Here is a 17,402-nt window from a genome sequence, read left to right as displayed (position 1 = left end):
TTTCATTGAAGCCTAAGGGATTTATTGAAATAAGATGTGCATACCGTTGGTACATACCGCTCGAAATATTTTTTTTCCGGATTTATGTCCATTATTCATTTTACGGAAAAAAATGTTCGCACTACTTCTCCTAGTATACTGTTTGTGTGATTTGACTGAAACGTCTTAGGAATGATAGTTGCAGGTCTATATTATTCATAAGGTATGGATTGTACGTTGAACGATTTGACGAATTAATTGTACTTCATTATTAGAAATAGAAATTATGTAGACGTTTTGGGAACGCCACCGACACCAGTGGAATTAGGAAAATGCTCTAGAAATTTTTTTCTTTTGAAAATATTTGCAAATAAACAAAATCTGTGTAAAGATAGTTTCGTGTAAAATATTAATGTATTCAGTAATTGTTCAACATTCTAACACGATCAGATTCATTTTCATATTAAACAAAGAAAGCAGAACACAGTGAATTATTATACAACAAATCACTGTTCTCACGTCACAATAATAACGTCATGGCGCCAAATGGTAGAGAGGCGCGCTGGAAAAGAAACCGATTGAAAACGGGCAAATATTTAATGAATGTTGGCAAGGATGTATTTAAAAATCCTTGGTAACGTGTTAGAATCGAACTAATATATCTAATTTAGTGATTTTCTCTTGAATAAATCATTGTTTGCCGTTCAGATGCGTATTGTTATATCACGAGGGCGCATCTGAACTCCAAATAATGATTTATTCAACGACAAATCACTGGATGAGATATATTATTTCTTAAGTATAACTGTTTTTAATGACCAAAATAAACATACAAATTAGCGAAACTATTTTAAACCGGCAAAATTCCTAAAACGTAACAATAATTTGGGAATGTTAAATTAAGAATTTTCTTTGCTTTGGTATAACCTCCTTTTACTTGAGGTAGATTTATAAGGAGAAAAGCCCTGCTAGAATTTTTTGTCAACGCTTCATTTCAAATTTCTAGTCCAGATTTCAATGATAGTAGGAAGTGCTTGGTATAAAGCCTTGTTGAGCATATCATTGGCACGTCCGCTCGAAATATTGTTTGCGGAGTTATTACTCTTAACCCTTTTCCAATCAGTACTCCACTGGAAACCTATACCTACTGGGAACATAGATCTGTGTGATCTGATAAGCCTGTCTGAACAGAGATATTTGCCTATGATAATATTTTGCCAGTTATTCACATAAAAATGAGGGGGTGTTTCACTTTAAACTATTCAAAGTAACAAAGGCCATGCAAAAAACATAACAACACATGCACAGGATGGGAGATAATTGAATAAATTTACAGTAGATGACACTTGCTAAGATCTTAGTGGGGAGTATGTCTATTTAATCCCCACTCAATTAACACTAATAATTTCCAGTCATTGACACTTAGTTGATATTTGCTGATTTCCTCTGATATAAATTCCTTTTTTATTGCTTTATTTTCCATTTTATCACATCTTACACTGACATTATTTATGCACAATTAAATTCTGATTATGTACAAACTTGCAATACATTCATAAATTATATATAAACACATAAAATATATATTATATACTGTAAATGAAATTGTATTATGTATATCATAGTTGAAATATTTGTCTATATACATGACTAAACAATATCTCCCATTGATATTTACATTTAACACTTCCTTGATTTGTTTACTGTTTTATTTTTTTGTACTTTCTATTAAATAAAAAAAAAAAAATCAACAAAATTAATACAGATTTTATTCATATGCAAGTAGTTCAATTTGACACCTGACCAAATGTTTCTTTGATAGGCTATGAGATTGCCTGAACGAAAACTATGATAAATAAATAGATAAATAAAATTTAATAAATGAATAAATAGAGTCTGCTGACATTCGTTATTTGAGTCCCCATTTTGTCGGCTTGTTAGGTATTTACTGTTTCAGCAAAAACCGGCCTTTGAAACCAATCACTGCTTCATCAACTGACAGATTACGACTTGGATGGGTAATATCACTCTTGAAATTTCTGTTATAAAGGTGTATAAGTGGCCAGACTGTGAATAACCTGTCACGATATTGTCGGTCGGATCAGGCTGATCACGGTTATTTGAGATGATTTTTCAACTTACACCAACATTGAATAGGCATGTTTTGGTAAAACACTCTACTCGAAGTCGGTCATCGGAGATCCAGAAATATTTCACATAATGTTACGTTTTCTGACGATTATCATAACCAAAGAAGAAAGTCCATATTTCATTTGCTGTTGTTTTCTCCCTGAGCCTCCCAAACAATCATCATCCCTTCAGACAAACTGTTGTTGTTTATGTTGAATTTCTTGCCTTGTACCAGTACCATAAAAAATTTGGTTTCTTCAGCAATCATTAAAAAAAATGAATCGAACTTTGTGTCAAAAAAATTATAAAATCTATTTGATATTTCAGTCAAATTTTGTTCGCCATCACGAATAAAGTCCCTAACATACCTCGATGAAATATTCGAGTCAGATTTCAATAATTCAACAACGGTCGTAGGTCTTCCAAAGGGGTGTCACATTCCGAGTTATTTTCTATTTGTCACGAGTATAATTCTACTATTTCAGACGCATCGGAGTGGCTTGATAATTTCTCCGACCAAATATCACTAATATTGACATCTGAATCTGGATCCCGACGTAGAATTTCGTAAATATCGTCGTGACAAAATTGTCCGAAATCTCTATCGCTATCCGCCATTTTGGTACATGTACAATTTTATTTTCTGAAAATGAGTTGGGGATTTCCAAAATTTGCTGTATAAATAGTAACGTTTTGAAAGCGAGACTCGGGCATGATCGTAAAATGAACTTTTCCTAACCGATTTAAACTTTTAAACCAATAAGTTTTCGTCGTTTTCAATCGGAAAAAGACGAATATTAAACAGTGCATTATCCGGGCGGTTTCAGGCGAATCGTTTGTAGACAGCACGGGCGGATTGAGGCGTTTCGTTGGATAAGCGATAAGGGCGGATTGGGGCGATATGATTGGAAAAGGGTTAAAATCATTTTCGAATAAAATGAGTAGCAAACCTAGGCACGGGTCCTGCCGCTAAACAATTTTTCACTGATATATGATCCTTGATTTTTACACTAAAGTTCATATTAACACCGTTAAATGTTTTCACATATCACCGTTAAAAATGTCATAGTATTCAGTTACAAAGTTTACATTATTTATTTTACATCGTTTTTTTTAGAATTTAATGTAAATATAAACTGTCATTTTTATACATTTCATTCCGCTATTGTGAAAAGATAAATAGTTATACATAACCAGTTTCGCATAAAAGTAATGTTGAAACTTGAAACTGTTTTATTTGATTAAACGCCTATTTTTACGCAAAACATATTCAATGGCGTTTTACAAATACATAAAAATACGACAAAAATTAAGATATTTAATGACATATAACATAAATGAGCATAAATATCATTGTAAATAAACTATTTAGTAAGCATTAAAAAAAGATCAGACATCAGATAAGATTAATAAAATATTAGAATATTAAGATACAGTAAGACAGCTGTTTGTTATTAAGTAAGAATAAGTGGATTTTTGCGACATGTCCAGAAGTTATTACAAACAACTGTATTTTGTATTTGTTATAATATAGTTCATATTCGAATGTATTTACACAATAAAATAATCCAGTTCACGTTACTTCAATCTCTTAAAAATTACAGTCACAGTCTCTAAAAGAGTGCAAAGTAATTTCCAAAATAATGAGTTTTCAACTTCTTTTTGAAAACATCTATTGTGTCTGAGTTCCTTATTTCGAGAGGCAATTCATTCCAGAGTTTAGGTCCAACAGTACCAAAACTTCTGTCGCTGAACGTTTTGCGCTTGTTGAAAGGAACAACGAAACATCCAGTAACGGAATTTGAAGAACGCAAGTTCCTTGTCTGTGTTTGTTTTATGAGAAGTTCAGAAAGATATTCTGGAGAGTTTCCAACTGAACAATTATACATGTAGGTGAGCATTTTGAATGTGATTCTGGCTTTGATTGGCTTTGATTGGTAACCAGTGAAGGTCATACAGCGCTTGCTTGGAACTGTCATATTTTCTGCGATTTAGGACAAGTTTTGCACACATGTTCTGAATTCGTTGCATTTTGTTTACTTCGCTTTGAGCAATACCATACAGAATGACATTAGAATAATCTAAATGTGATATCACCAATGACAGGACAAGGGTTTCGGTAGCCTCTTTGGTAAGATATTTCCGGATACATTTTATTCTGAAGTAGTTGAGCATTGCTCTGACCTTTTTAAAAATCATATTCTATAATATAAAGAATCATCATCAGACTTTATATAAAGGTTACAACGTCAATAATAGTAAATATAGGCAAGTTGGCGAGCGTAGAGGTCCGCAAAAAGGACATTCAAGGGTATTTTGATATAATGAAAAATGGAAGCTTTGCCGAAAAGGGAGTGCGATCGCACCCGTCGCACCCATCCCTTTCCCCTTGCAGTACATATTTAACATTAACTTCCCCGTTTTATTTTATCAGGAAGGGAGAAAAATCGTTTACTAAATATCTCTCAAGCATGATTATAGATTGACGAACACTTTAATGTATAAGGGACTGTCGAGAAAATAATGTAAAAAAGAGGATAATTTGTTTACGATTCTTCACTGTAAGCACATAATTGTAGTCACTGAAAATGAATGCACGGCTTCATCTATACTTGGGATACACATTTTGATAGTTTAAAAATCTCTACACTAGTTTAAAATGAACTTCTGGTGATCATCAAACTGTAATTACATGGTCTCCGATCAGTCTAATTTCAGTATGCACAGTTAATGGATGTGACTTGTCACTGTGTTAAAGCAACATAAAAATGTTTTTGCTCGTTACCTTTTAACATTTTCCATGAAAAATCAGCAACAGTCACTTGTTGAGAAAGGGTTTACTTGTACCGGTAAAGAATCAAGGAACACTGGTTAGACCAACTGCCTGTCGTTACGTAACAGAAATACTATTAAAAAACGATGCTTACCAAAGCTAACCAATAAATGAATAAATGTGTTTTGAAACGCTCCCTAGACAGTCCGCATTCGGTGTTCACAGTCAGACTTCACATAAACCGACAATGTCTAATAGAAGAAGAAAAGGCATAAGTAGCAGTAGCGGCAGTATTAATAGAAGAAGAAAGGGCATAAGTAGCAGTAGCGGCAGTATTAAAGGCATTCTATGTAGCAGTATCTGAAGTATGACAGAGCGAGTGAGTTGGATTTTACGGCGAATCGACACAAAATTGTCATATATCGCCGATGTAGTATAACAGAGGAAGCATAGAGATAGTTGCAGTATTAGTATCAGTGGAAGCAGAAGCAGTAGTATAAACAGCTTTACCAGTAGTATACGTAGCTATCACAGCAGTTTAATTTACTGTAACAGCCGAATTAATAGAATAGCAGAATAAGTAGCGGGAGCAGCATTTCAATTTTCAGTAGAAGCAAAAAAAGTTGCAGTAGCAGCAGAATTAGTTGCAATGGCAGCAGAATTAGTTGCAGTGGCAGCAGAATTAGTTGCAGTAACAGCAGAATTAGTTGCAGTGGCAGCAGAAGTAGCTGTTGTAGCCGCAGAATTACTTGCAGTAGCAGCAGAATTAGTTGCAGTGGTAGCAGAATTATTTGCAGAAGCAGCAAAATTCGTTGAAGAAGCAGCAGAATTAGTTGCAATGGCAGGAGAATTAGTTGCAGAATCTGCAGAATTAGTTGCAATGGCAGAAGAATTAGTTGCAGAAACTGCAGAATTAGTTGCAGTGGCAACAGAATTAGTCGCAGTAGCAGAAGAATTAGTTGCAGTGGCAGAATTAGTTGCAGTAGCAGCAGAATAAGTTGCAGTGGCAGAATTAGCTTGTGGCAGCAGAATTAGTTGAAATGGCAGCAGTATTAGTTGCAGTAGTAGCAGAATTAGTTGCAGTAGCATATAAGTTACAGTAGCAGCAGTATAAGTTGCAGTGGCAGCAGGATTAGCTGCAGAAGCAGCAGAACTAGTTGCAGTGGCAGCAAAATTAATTACAGAAGCAGAAGAATTAGTAGCAGTAGCAGCAGAACTAGTTGCAGTGGCAGCAGAACTAGTTGCAGAAGCAGCAGAATTAGCTGCAGTAGCAGCAGACCTAGTTGCAGCAGCTGAGCTAGTTGCAGAAGCAGCAGAATGAGTTGCAGTGGCAGCAGTATTATTTGCAAAGCAGCAGTATCAGTTGCAGAAGCAGACCAATTAGTTGCAGTGGCAGCAGAATTAGTTGCAGTAGCAGAAGAATTAGTTGCAGTGGCAGCAGTGGCAGCAGAGTTAGTTGTAGAAGCAGCAGTATTCCATCACACATGTAACACTGAGACTAAGTACATGTATTTACATTTAAGTGTTTTATATATTTGCTTACGATTGAATACATACTTTGCAGCAGTCTGGTTCCCGGGCAGCTTGACGGAGTACACCATCTTACTTGTGAAAGTATTCCAAACGCGGCACAGTCAACGACAGCCATCTTTTCTCCCATTAAGAACTTTTTGTTTCCTTTAATAAACAAGATAAGCTTTTTGTAAAAACTAGTTTTCAAGATACCTGCGACTGACATTCTGGTAATTTATTGCAAATTCTAGTTTTCAGTTTGTCAGTGCATTTGCAATTTGCCCGCTAAGGATGCTGGGTAAAAACGCTTCCAAGGGATTCGAAAGCTGCGGTCTTTTTCCTTGTTTTGAAATAAATATATTATCGTTATACCGACCCGTTGAAACAGACTGGAATAAGGTTCAGGATCCCGTCAAAGTACTAGTATTTTCATAAAGGCGTGTGATTTGGTTCGATCGTGCAACATTTTTTTTTTAAACTGTTCATGTAGAAGATGAACTTTTTTTCCGGTAGAAGGCTTACATTCAATCAAAGTTTCAATCTGTTTATTGGGCTTTCAATTTTCAAATTACATAGTTTATATAAAATTAGCTTATTCAAAATGTTTTCTCCTAAACAAAACAACTTTCTACTAAATAAACAGTGCCACTTATCTAAATGAAAAATAACATAGTTATAATGAAGTTGTTTAAAGCAGTTAATTGTTTGTATACCAAGAAGTTCAGCAAACTGCCGTAAATCATGCACCATCATTTCATGCACCTCTTTGTTACTATGGCGGCCAATTCCAACTTTAAACGTCATATCAAACGCTTTTTTCCTTATTAAAGGTTTCAATGCTCGTGAAAAAACAGCAATGCCTTCTGTGAACATATCATCTGTGAAAATTACCCAGCGTGTGTGAACATTCAACCTGAAAATTACCCAGCGTGTGTGAACATTCAACCTATGAAAATTACCCAGCGTGTGTGAACATTCAACCTGTGAAAATTACCCAGCGTGTGTGAACATTCAACCTGTGAAAATACTAGTAACCCAGTGTGTGTGAACATTCAACCCGAAAATTACCCAGTGTGTGTGTGTGACCATTTAACCTGAAAATTGCCCAGTGTGTGTGTGTGACCATTCAACCTGAAAATTGCCCAGCGTGTGTGAACATTCAGGCTGTTGCATGAAAGCGAAACTATCAGGATCTCCATTCATCGACGTTTTACTAAAGTAGTATTATTATTTTGACATTATCAAACCATTCAGTACTAAATCGGACCACATTCATATTTTGTGGTATGCTATTTTATCAAGTCAGACTGTAAAATGCTAAAGTTTATATTTGTTTTTGCCATTGCCGAATTAGCATAAATAGCAATTAAATCTTTGCAAAAATAAGCTTTTTGCAGCTATTGACATAAATTGTATCACTATGAAATTAATATGCCATAACAAAAGTGGTTAGGGTTAGGGTTAGGCCTAACGTCAGACCTCCAGATTATACGAAAACACAAAAAGGAGAAAATTTGTAGACATCAGAAAAATCAGAAAATCGTTGTTATATTTCTTAGGAGGGCTTTGAAACTTGACTACTGACAGATTATTTGTTATGGAAATGCAGGAAGAATTAGTTGTTTTTACTTTTTGTACATTCAAAATTGAAAAGCGTTTGTAACAGGGTACCAGAGTTAAACTGCCTTTATTAATTTATAAAGTTAGATTCCTATGTGGTGTATTGGTCAAACCCGCAGGAAAATCTTTCGTGTCGCGGCGGCCTATGTTCGATGCCCTACGCGGAACAGTTTTTCTTGATTTAGCATTTTTAAGATTGTTAAGAAACAAAAACTCATGTTCTAATGTTCATAATATGGCCAAAATTCAATTTTAACGAAAGATCATTTTAGCAAAAATCTAGAGGTCAGGAGGTAAGGAGATAAAAACGAGGAAGAATATCCAACAGGAAAAGCCGCGTTCTAAATAAGGCCTCCCAAAACGCGCACACGATCAACACACACACACACACCACACACACATACAAAGCAAACACACAAGGACAAAACAAACAAATAAAGGAACACAGTGGGGCACCGCCTTGGGACGGCCAGTGGCAAAACCACCACTGGGGAGCTTTAACCGGCTTATGGTGCACCTAACCTTACTATTACCCACACCAGTTTTCCCGCCAGATGAAACCCTAACATACGCAAAGGCAACACAAGACATTTAATAAGAAACACGAAATTGCTCTTGTATATATATATAAATACAATCCTTAGGAACTTAAAAGTATGTACTCAAAGACTTTGCAGAAGCCAGAGCAAAAAGGGCAACGCCTTTAAAGGCCCGACGAAATAGGCCAGAAGAAACCTCGCAAGTTTCGAGAGCAAAACCTTATGATAATACTATGTACGCTTACTGATAGACAAGCCATTCGATAAGACTTTTTGTTGCAAGACATAAGAGACAATTTTCAATGTTTTCTTTCAAGTTCTGTTCAGCCAAGCAAACCTACCTTGAACTACCAGTGATTTATATAACGAGAATTATTCACCTTTATAATATTGCACACTGCATAAGATCAATTGCGATAACCAAGGGCTAGTACGGAATTCAAGCAAAAGAGAATGCTAATACAGAGAAGTCACTTCCGTTAGATTTTTCAAATGACTCCATTTTAATTTATATAAAAATTATACATTACAATAATTTTCACTTTTTGACAAAAATATCATCCAACAGGTTCGTGTAATAACCGAGTTTGACTGAGCGGACGTAGGATGTCCAGGTGCGTCTTTGTAGATTACATAACGATACTGTTGGCTTATTCTGTATTGTGTACATATATGTTCCTGACAGTTTTCAAAGATGATATTGAGAAAGTTCTAGAATTAATTAAAAGGATAAGACCTATCTTAAACAGAAGTTTTTATAGTGTGTACTATTCTTTTGCAACAACAATAACGATTCACATTCTGGGAAGTGGATAAAAGATTGTTTACGAACAGAAATATCAGTTGTAATTTCTAACAATTTCGGATAAGAATAAAACGAGACATGGGGTGTACAATGTGTGCTTGGTTGGTTGTATTATCTTGATGAACACACATGTACACATGCATACAATTTTGTGTCTCGTTGTCTGAAGCCTACAAAGAAATGTTATTACCAGCTTCAACCACAGCTCAAATGATAAGACACTCTGACACTAGAGAAAATAAATATAGTAAGTTCCAGTTATATCAGACTATGTCGATTTATCACAAAATTTTTCAAAATTATTCACATGTACCTAAAAGCAACCCATTCTGTTTTACTGTCTAATGTGATGATGCTTTCGAAAATAAGTATAAACAATTTTTTTATCAGAACATACATTACTGTCATAAAGTATATCAAAGAATGTTTACGGTGTTAACGCCAATATTTGAAAGTTAAAACTGCCCATTCGACTGAAAGCAACACTATCTGATGCAAGTTATACATACCAGTACACGTACTCTTCTATCCATTTTTGAATTGCCCATGCTACTGCTTTGTCATATACTGAAAGGTGGCTGTCCATGTCAACTTTGAATTCTTTGTTCAACAATTCAATGATCATTTGTGAATCTCCCATTGTTATTCCGTTGTACTCAATCCAGGGTACCTTCCCTTTCGGGCCATTGCGGAAGTTATAATTAGACTGCAAGGAATATACAATTTCATAAAACGCTGACTGAAAACTGTGCGTTTTCTCCCGAGATAAACAACTTGATACAGGGGATAATTGAAACAAAACTCTAACATGTGATAGTTTTTGACGTTAAGGACAAATTCACGATATGAGTTATGATGAAAGTTACCATGATATGACTCATTCATATTTTAGCTGATGGTAAGAAATAATTGGCAAGTGAAAATTGTCATGTTAAATCTTTAAGCAGTAATATAGCTTATAACGGGGCCACTGGTATGGTATATGGAAAATGAGCACAGAAAATGAACTAGAAATTTTATGAAATATATTCTTAAAAAAATAGAAAATTACATTACCAGATAACATGTTATAGTAAAATTTCAATACTTTGGCATTGTTCTCAAACAATTATCGCCCATATCATAATTAACTAGACAAGGTCAAACAAGTGAAAGTGTTTGTGTCTTCATGCTTATATACAAAACCAAAAAGAAAATGTAAATTGAATTTTATTATAAACGTGCCACCACCTCTATTTGAAAACGTGTATAACATAATGATTTTTGTGTTCCATCTAAAATATAAATATCGATTTGCAAATAAGACGTTTAAAGCTTTATCAAACTAACATTGTGCAATACGATATCTGGTTTGAACAAGTAAATATAGTATCAAGGATACGATATAAATTTGTCAATATACATTCTTAGGTTTATAAACTCTGTTTACCTTCAACTTATAGTATCAGTGAGCCATATAAAGGTAGGTTATCATACACATCTAGAACATGAATATGTTTTACAGGTATAACTACCATGATTCATAGTTTTACACAATACAGAGCGAGAAATAACATTATTTATGGAACGCCGTTGTAACATTAAATATTGATCCCGTTGAAAATTGACCCCATGGTGGCTTTTTCAAAGGACGACTGATCAATTTTTAACGTTAAAAATTGACCCCGCTGGTTATTTGATGATCCACCCACGCGTGAAAATTTGACCCTCGTTGAAAACTGTTCAACTATAGTCAGTCATATTTCAAATTAATAATCATACGCTATTTGCCTGTCATGATACAGATAAAAAAATAATATTTCTGTATTTTAGTTATACCTTCCAGCGCGCCATAAGCTAATAATACGTCTAATTATTTGCCAATTCATCGGCCATAACTTGGCAGATGTTGGTATAACTCTACAGATACTGGCCAAATATAGAAATTAAAACCTATCTACACATTAGACTTTAGATGCTTATTATGTCTATATGTTAAATTGGTGACTATATCACTGGCATCAGAACAGAAAGAAAATGCAGCTGGACATGTTATACCTTACCCCTAGGTATACTGTAAGTACCAGGGTCATGAACGGGAAAATACATTAACCCATTTGAAGCGTACATTTCTCACATAAAACCCACAGTTCGATGAATGGGTACCAAGCATATTGAACAAGCGATATAATTTATCTTCCATCTTGCAATTTCATATTGCAGATTTTATGCTGTCGTCAACGTTACAGAAAAAACTTGCGTGAACTTTCCTAATGAATTTCTGGTCTACAGGTCACAGCAGTGTGCACATGTTAGGCGAAATGTAACAATGCAAAATATTCAGTTTTACAATAAAACTCAAAACGATGAATCAAATTCATCTCAGAAATTTTATTCACATTGCACGTTTATGCTACATATTTATATTTTAGCGAACACGTGTAGTTAAACGACGACTGACCTACATTTTCACATCAACCAATCAGAATAGTTTTGTAATCTTGACAGGAGCATAACCAGGGAAGTTTATCAAAGTTTTTTTTTTCTGTAACGTTGATGAAACTATACATACAACTTTTTTTCTATAATAAGAAATACTGAAGAAATGTGCCCGTTACACAATGGAAGATAAATTAGCATTTGTTCAATATCCATAGTACACTTTTACCGTTTTAGGTGAGAAATGCTTGATTGAATTTGGTTAGTGTATTTTCCCGTTCATGGCCATGGTTCTTATAGAATACCTAGGGGTAGGGTATAACAGCTGCATTTTATTTCTGTTCTTGTGCCAGTGGACTATATGTGTAATGTATGGTCGGGATTTCTGAAAACTGATCAATTACAGTCGGCCATATTTCAACGTTAAATTCAAATGTTCTCATTGATTTAGGACAACTGGTTCGAGTCGCAGCGCTGACCTGGTTGTGTATGTCTAATGGGTCTGTCATGTTATGGTGCACTTTTTTAGGTGAGATGGTAAAGGTCGCAGACTTGTAATCACAAAACATATCACCGCTTAAGGGGACGCAGACTTTGAAATTAGAAAAATGTGGATGGGGTATGATAACATTTACCTGTAAAAAAGAACAAAGTTTTGCTACATGAAATGGATACTGTTTTAACTGTTATAAGTACACAAAGGATTGCTAACTAAAATAAAAATGAAAAAGAAAAACTAAAACAAGAAAGTTATTGTTAAATTACATACGACTTATAGTGTACATTAAAAGTCAACAATTAATATTTTTGTGCGAAAATAATAGCGCTTTACCTTGTCCACCAGACCTGTGTAGCATCTTAGATATCTGTACTAAGGTTTTCATTGTGTAGAATGTCATGTTATGCCCTTGCATTGCTAATCCCACTCTGATATTTTTTGTTTACATTTTTTTATCAATGAGAAAGATGGCGTTCACCCCGAGTTGAAATGACGTGGCGTTAAATTTTTACATGTTAAATTTTGTTGAGTGTATATGTTACACTGGTATTGTAAAAAACTGTTGTTTTTTCCGTATACAAAAGGTTAATATTTTGTGTTGAATGTACTTTCACATAGACCTCTGTTTTCCTATTACATTCATAGAACCACATCCTTACCCATAAAGTGCTGAATATTACAGGTGTCCATCAGTATTATATCAGTTAAGGAATATGTTTTTTTTTCTTCCAGCCATCCATTTCTTGAATATGCACCCCTTTCTCATTTGCGAATGAACTGTGAATGTAGCAATATGCGTCCCCTTTAAGACATGAAGTGTTCTACTTTCCGCTGAAAGGAATGTATGGTTTATTGCATGGGAAAAGCATGTCGATTAAAGTTGCCCTATCGGATAGTTACTTCAAAATCTGAAAAATTCTGATACCATTTTATGTTTCGTTTGACTTAAAAGACCCACCACAACTTAGTGACTTATTTTTTCCTCCTACATAAACTCGTGAAAATCATTCTGATAATACAGCTATACTTCCAGGTGACAGGTGGACAGGTGAAAATTTTAGGCCATCCCAGCAAACATTTACAGTCAATAATAACGATCTTACACTGTAGAAATAAAGTGTGGTATAAACTCACCTACATACGCTTAAAAACACCAAATACTGTGCATATTGCTACATTAATTAAATAATATATTTAGACATTAAACACATCGTCTTAGCCTGATATATATCATCGTCAATATGTTACTAGATACTTGTAATTCTCATTTTTGCATACAAACCATGTATAAATATAATTATGGAAATACAAAAGAATACAGTTTATTTGTTGCGCGTCTTTAATTATGATGAATTAGAGAAATATCTTCCAAATATTTTGCCAAAATGCTCGCCAAATGATGAAAACTTAACTGAGATAGTGTTTTTAGTTCTAAGAACGTAGATTTCTTACATTTGGCAATTCTCCCGTTTAATACGAAAACGAATACTTTCTTTTTGTCTGATTATAACCGGATATACACAAGTGATACAATTATGTGTAAATCTAAACTTTGAGAAAAGAAGGTCATATCCGACTGGGCACTAATAAACTGTTACAATCCTGTTATTGCAATCGGTGAATCTAAATCTGAGGCCCTTCAGCTAATTCATTGCTAATGTCGTATGAATATATATTTTATGAATAAAAGACAACCAGTTGAAAGAAAATGGAACCATACAGTCATACATTTTATTAGCTCGACTATTAAAAAGAATGAGTAGAGCTATTCTGCGTCACACCTTTGTAAAAAAACAAAGACAAATATCAAACAGGGAATGCCACGCACCAAAAACGCAGCCTCCTCAAAACGAAACCCACAGCACGCAGACGCGTGCACCACACACACAGCCAACACATTAGGACAAAACGAACAAACAAAGGAACACACACACACACACACAGCCAACACATAGGACAAAACGAACAAACAAAGGAACACAGTGGGGCACCGCCTTGGGACGGCCAGTGGCAAAAACACCACTGGGGAGCTTAAACCGGTTTATGGTGCGCACCCAACCTCACTCTTACCCCCACCATGTTCCAAAGACACGGGACAGTGTAAATAAAAGTAATCCCCTCCAGGTGAATCTCTTACACACGTAAAGGAAACAAAAAGGCATGGCATGTAAAACACAAAAATGCTCGTGTATAAATATATAAAAAGCAAACCTTAAGAACCAAAAACGTATGTACTCAATGCATTTTCAGAAGACAGAGCAACAAGAGAAACACCCTTAAGGGCCCGACGAAACAGGCCAGAAGACAAATATCAAAACAGTTCAGTCCTGGTAGGATTTATAAACTGCTTATCATAGAGTCCTCCCCCTCTTCCGTTAGACACAATCAAAGAGGGAAGCGTAGTGTCCAACTGTAAACGGGTTGAACACTAAACATGCGGTATGTCTCAAAACAGTTGGGTCGTAACCTCTTTTAATAAAACGTTTTATAATTTTACCAAATACATTTGGAAAATTACCATGACCCAATATCTGACGAAGTTTGTAAACCACATCCCCATAAAAAACATTTCAACATTAAATTTGGCTTAAAAGTTTTACGGGAAAGTTCAAGGTTATATCTCAGTAGCCACTGGATGTATTGGATTGAAACATTACACAGGTCTTTACAGTGATCAAGCTTATTCAAATAATAAAGTTATACAACTCGTGCTTGGATATAACACAGATTATGGCCCCTGTTTTATTATAACAGTTAATTGTATTGTGTCAAATATTTGAAACATGTGGTATTATGTGAAATTATTTTAAAGAAGCTATCAAGCAAGCCTGCGATATAAGTTTCTGGTTCTTTTCAGCGTCTTTCCCTCCTACAGACAGACGATCGATCTCCGACGCTTATATTTAACTATCCGTTATAAAATGACCACATGACTGATCAAAGTTTAACAACTGATAGTTTTCAACGACTTTGAAGCCAAATTTAATGTTAAAATGTTGGCTGGGTCCATTCTCTACGTTTATAAAGGACACATGATTAATGTTACACCGGCACTGCCGTCGTGACATACAATAACCTATACGTGACTAAGTTGGCAAATTAGCTTGCTTGATAAACGTACCATACGTATTTTCATTATACAAAAAGTTTATGCAACAGTCCTGTTTGGCTAAAGTACCATACGTATTTTCATTATACAAAAAGTTTAGGCAACAGTCCTGTTTGGCTAAAGTACCATACGTATTTTCATTATACAAAAAGTTTATGCAACAGTCCTGTTTGGCTAAAGTACCATACGTATTTTCATTATACAAAAAGTTTATGCAACAGTCCTGTTTGGCTAAAGTACCATACGTATTTTCATTATACAAAAAGTTTATGCAACAGTCCTGTTTGGCTAAAAGTGTTCTTTTCTCAATCTGTATCTTGTGTCTTGTAAATAACGATACACTTTCATCATGGATGCCACTGTTTACATTTACAATTTTAATGTTATGTATCATTCAGTATATCTAGCAAATACATGGGCACGGCTAATAAATATAAAAGGTATGTCTAATAAATACAATCACAAACATGAATTACCCTTTTTTAATTTATAGAAAGAGCTGTGCCAGGTCGTATCACTGTTACATTTATCGGGAGTGGTTTTCAGGCGTAACTGATATAAGTCTAACAAGTAGAGAAGGATGACAATCATTTCTTTTATGTGTAAGCATTTCTTCTTACAAGTCCTTTTTACTGGTTTGATGTTCAACTGTAAAAAATATCACTTCAAATGACTTTAATCCTAAATACAGCATTCTTTGTGCAGATCTGAAAGGTAAGGTCGAAATGAAAGTAGGTATGCCGTATTTGGTTGATTTGCGGAAAAATAGTCTTGTTTACATCAGCTAATTAAGCCAGGTGGCCATGACAATAACATGTCGTTTATGCCATTTGTTTGGCATTATGGATCTTCAAAAGGAAGGTAGTCTCGCCGAACGTGAAAAACGTGAAACTTAAAAGCCTCGCATTTTATCATCTTATTCAATTCGTTAGTAAAGTCAATATAATTGTACACTCGTGTTATATCCTGTATTTATACTTATTACATACTCGTTTCTATTCCCCGTTAAGTTAAACTGGTACCGGAAACGTCAATATTTTTCCATACACTGACGCCTGAATTTTTTCTATTTAGTTCAGTATTGTCAATCCTATTCAGGCTACTGAACAAAATTATGATATTTACGTTATATTTATATATATTGAATACAGTCAAAGTTAAATATGTTACTGCCAGTTAAAAGAACAAAAACAATTATTGAATATAAGGCATACAATATATCTTGCTTCTTATTACTAGTTTCAGAATACAACCAGTTAATGAATGTAGGGCATAAATTACATATTGCCATTTTTACCACAGTATGCAAAACATGTTATTACTAATCGCCCATGTTTCAGATCACAAGCAGTTATTGAATACAGGGAATGCAAAATATGTTGCCACTATACCAGTTTCAGAACACAAGCAATATATGTTTCACAACCAGTTATTTAATACAGGCTATGCAAAATAAGTCGTTTCAGAACACAAGCAGTTATTGAATATTGGGTATGCATTATAATGTTGCCACTTATTACCAGTGTTCCAGAATATAAGCAGTTATTGAACCTGTTTCTAATACACTCGCACTACTTTAATTATACCAGCTTTAGAAACATAGGCCCAGTCGCTTTGATGTAAGTGTTTTATTAGTTATCTAATAAGATACACATTTTTACATGATTTATCTTACAGTTACACTTTAGATATGTTATACCCGATTTTTTCTGTTAAAGAAATGATTCATGAAGAAGAGTGATAAGTTTATTAAATGTAAAGTAATGTTTACAAGTTATTGGTCTATTTAAGAAAGTGTTCAATTAGTTTAGGATGGAGTTATGTTCTCTGACGTAAAACAGTTATATACGATATCTAAAATCATCTAATTTTTGACTGAAATTTACGAAGCGTATCTAACAATCATAGGTTTCGTGAATGTATCTAACAATGTTCGCTTAATGTTGAATTTACTGATATGTACCTAACATCAAGAAAACATGCTAAATTTATATTCTTTCAAAATTTACTGTTCTTTT

The 17,402-nt window shown here is 34.5% G+C and overlaps 1 protein-coding gene across 1 annotated transcript in view; it reads right to left on the bottom strand.

Annotated features, from left to right (window-relative positions):
• Positions 1 to 17,402, bottom strand: part of LOC123541020 (failed axon connections homolog) — a 30,065-nt gene that overhangs the window by 9,407 nt on the left and 3,256 nt on the right. The window contains exons 3-5 of the mRNA XM_045326361.2: positions 9,868 to 10,064; positions 7,108 to 7,307; positions 6,440 to 6,559 (exon numbers count right to left, since the gene is read on the bottom strand). Of these exons, the coding sequence (XP_045182296.2) occupies positions 6,440 to 6,559; positions 7,108 to 7,307; positions 9,868 to 10,064 (517 nt within the window). The remainder of the gene's footprint in view (positions 1 to 6,439; positions 6,560 to 7,107; positions 7,308 to 9,867; positions 10,065 to 17,402) is intronic.

Source organism: Mercenaria mercenaria, chromosome 16, assembly GCF_021730395.1.
Source record: "Mercenaria mercenaria strain notata chromosome 16, MADL_Memer_1, whole genome shotgun sequence".
NCBI lineage: Eukaryota > Metazoa > Mollusca > Bivalvia > Venerida > Veneridae > Mercenaria > Mercenaria mercenaria.
Note: the sequence above shows the minus strand (reverse complement) of the source record. Positions and strands in the feature narration are given on the sequence as shown.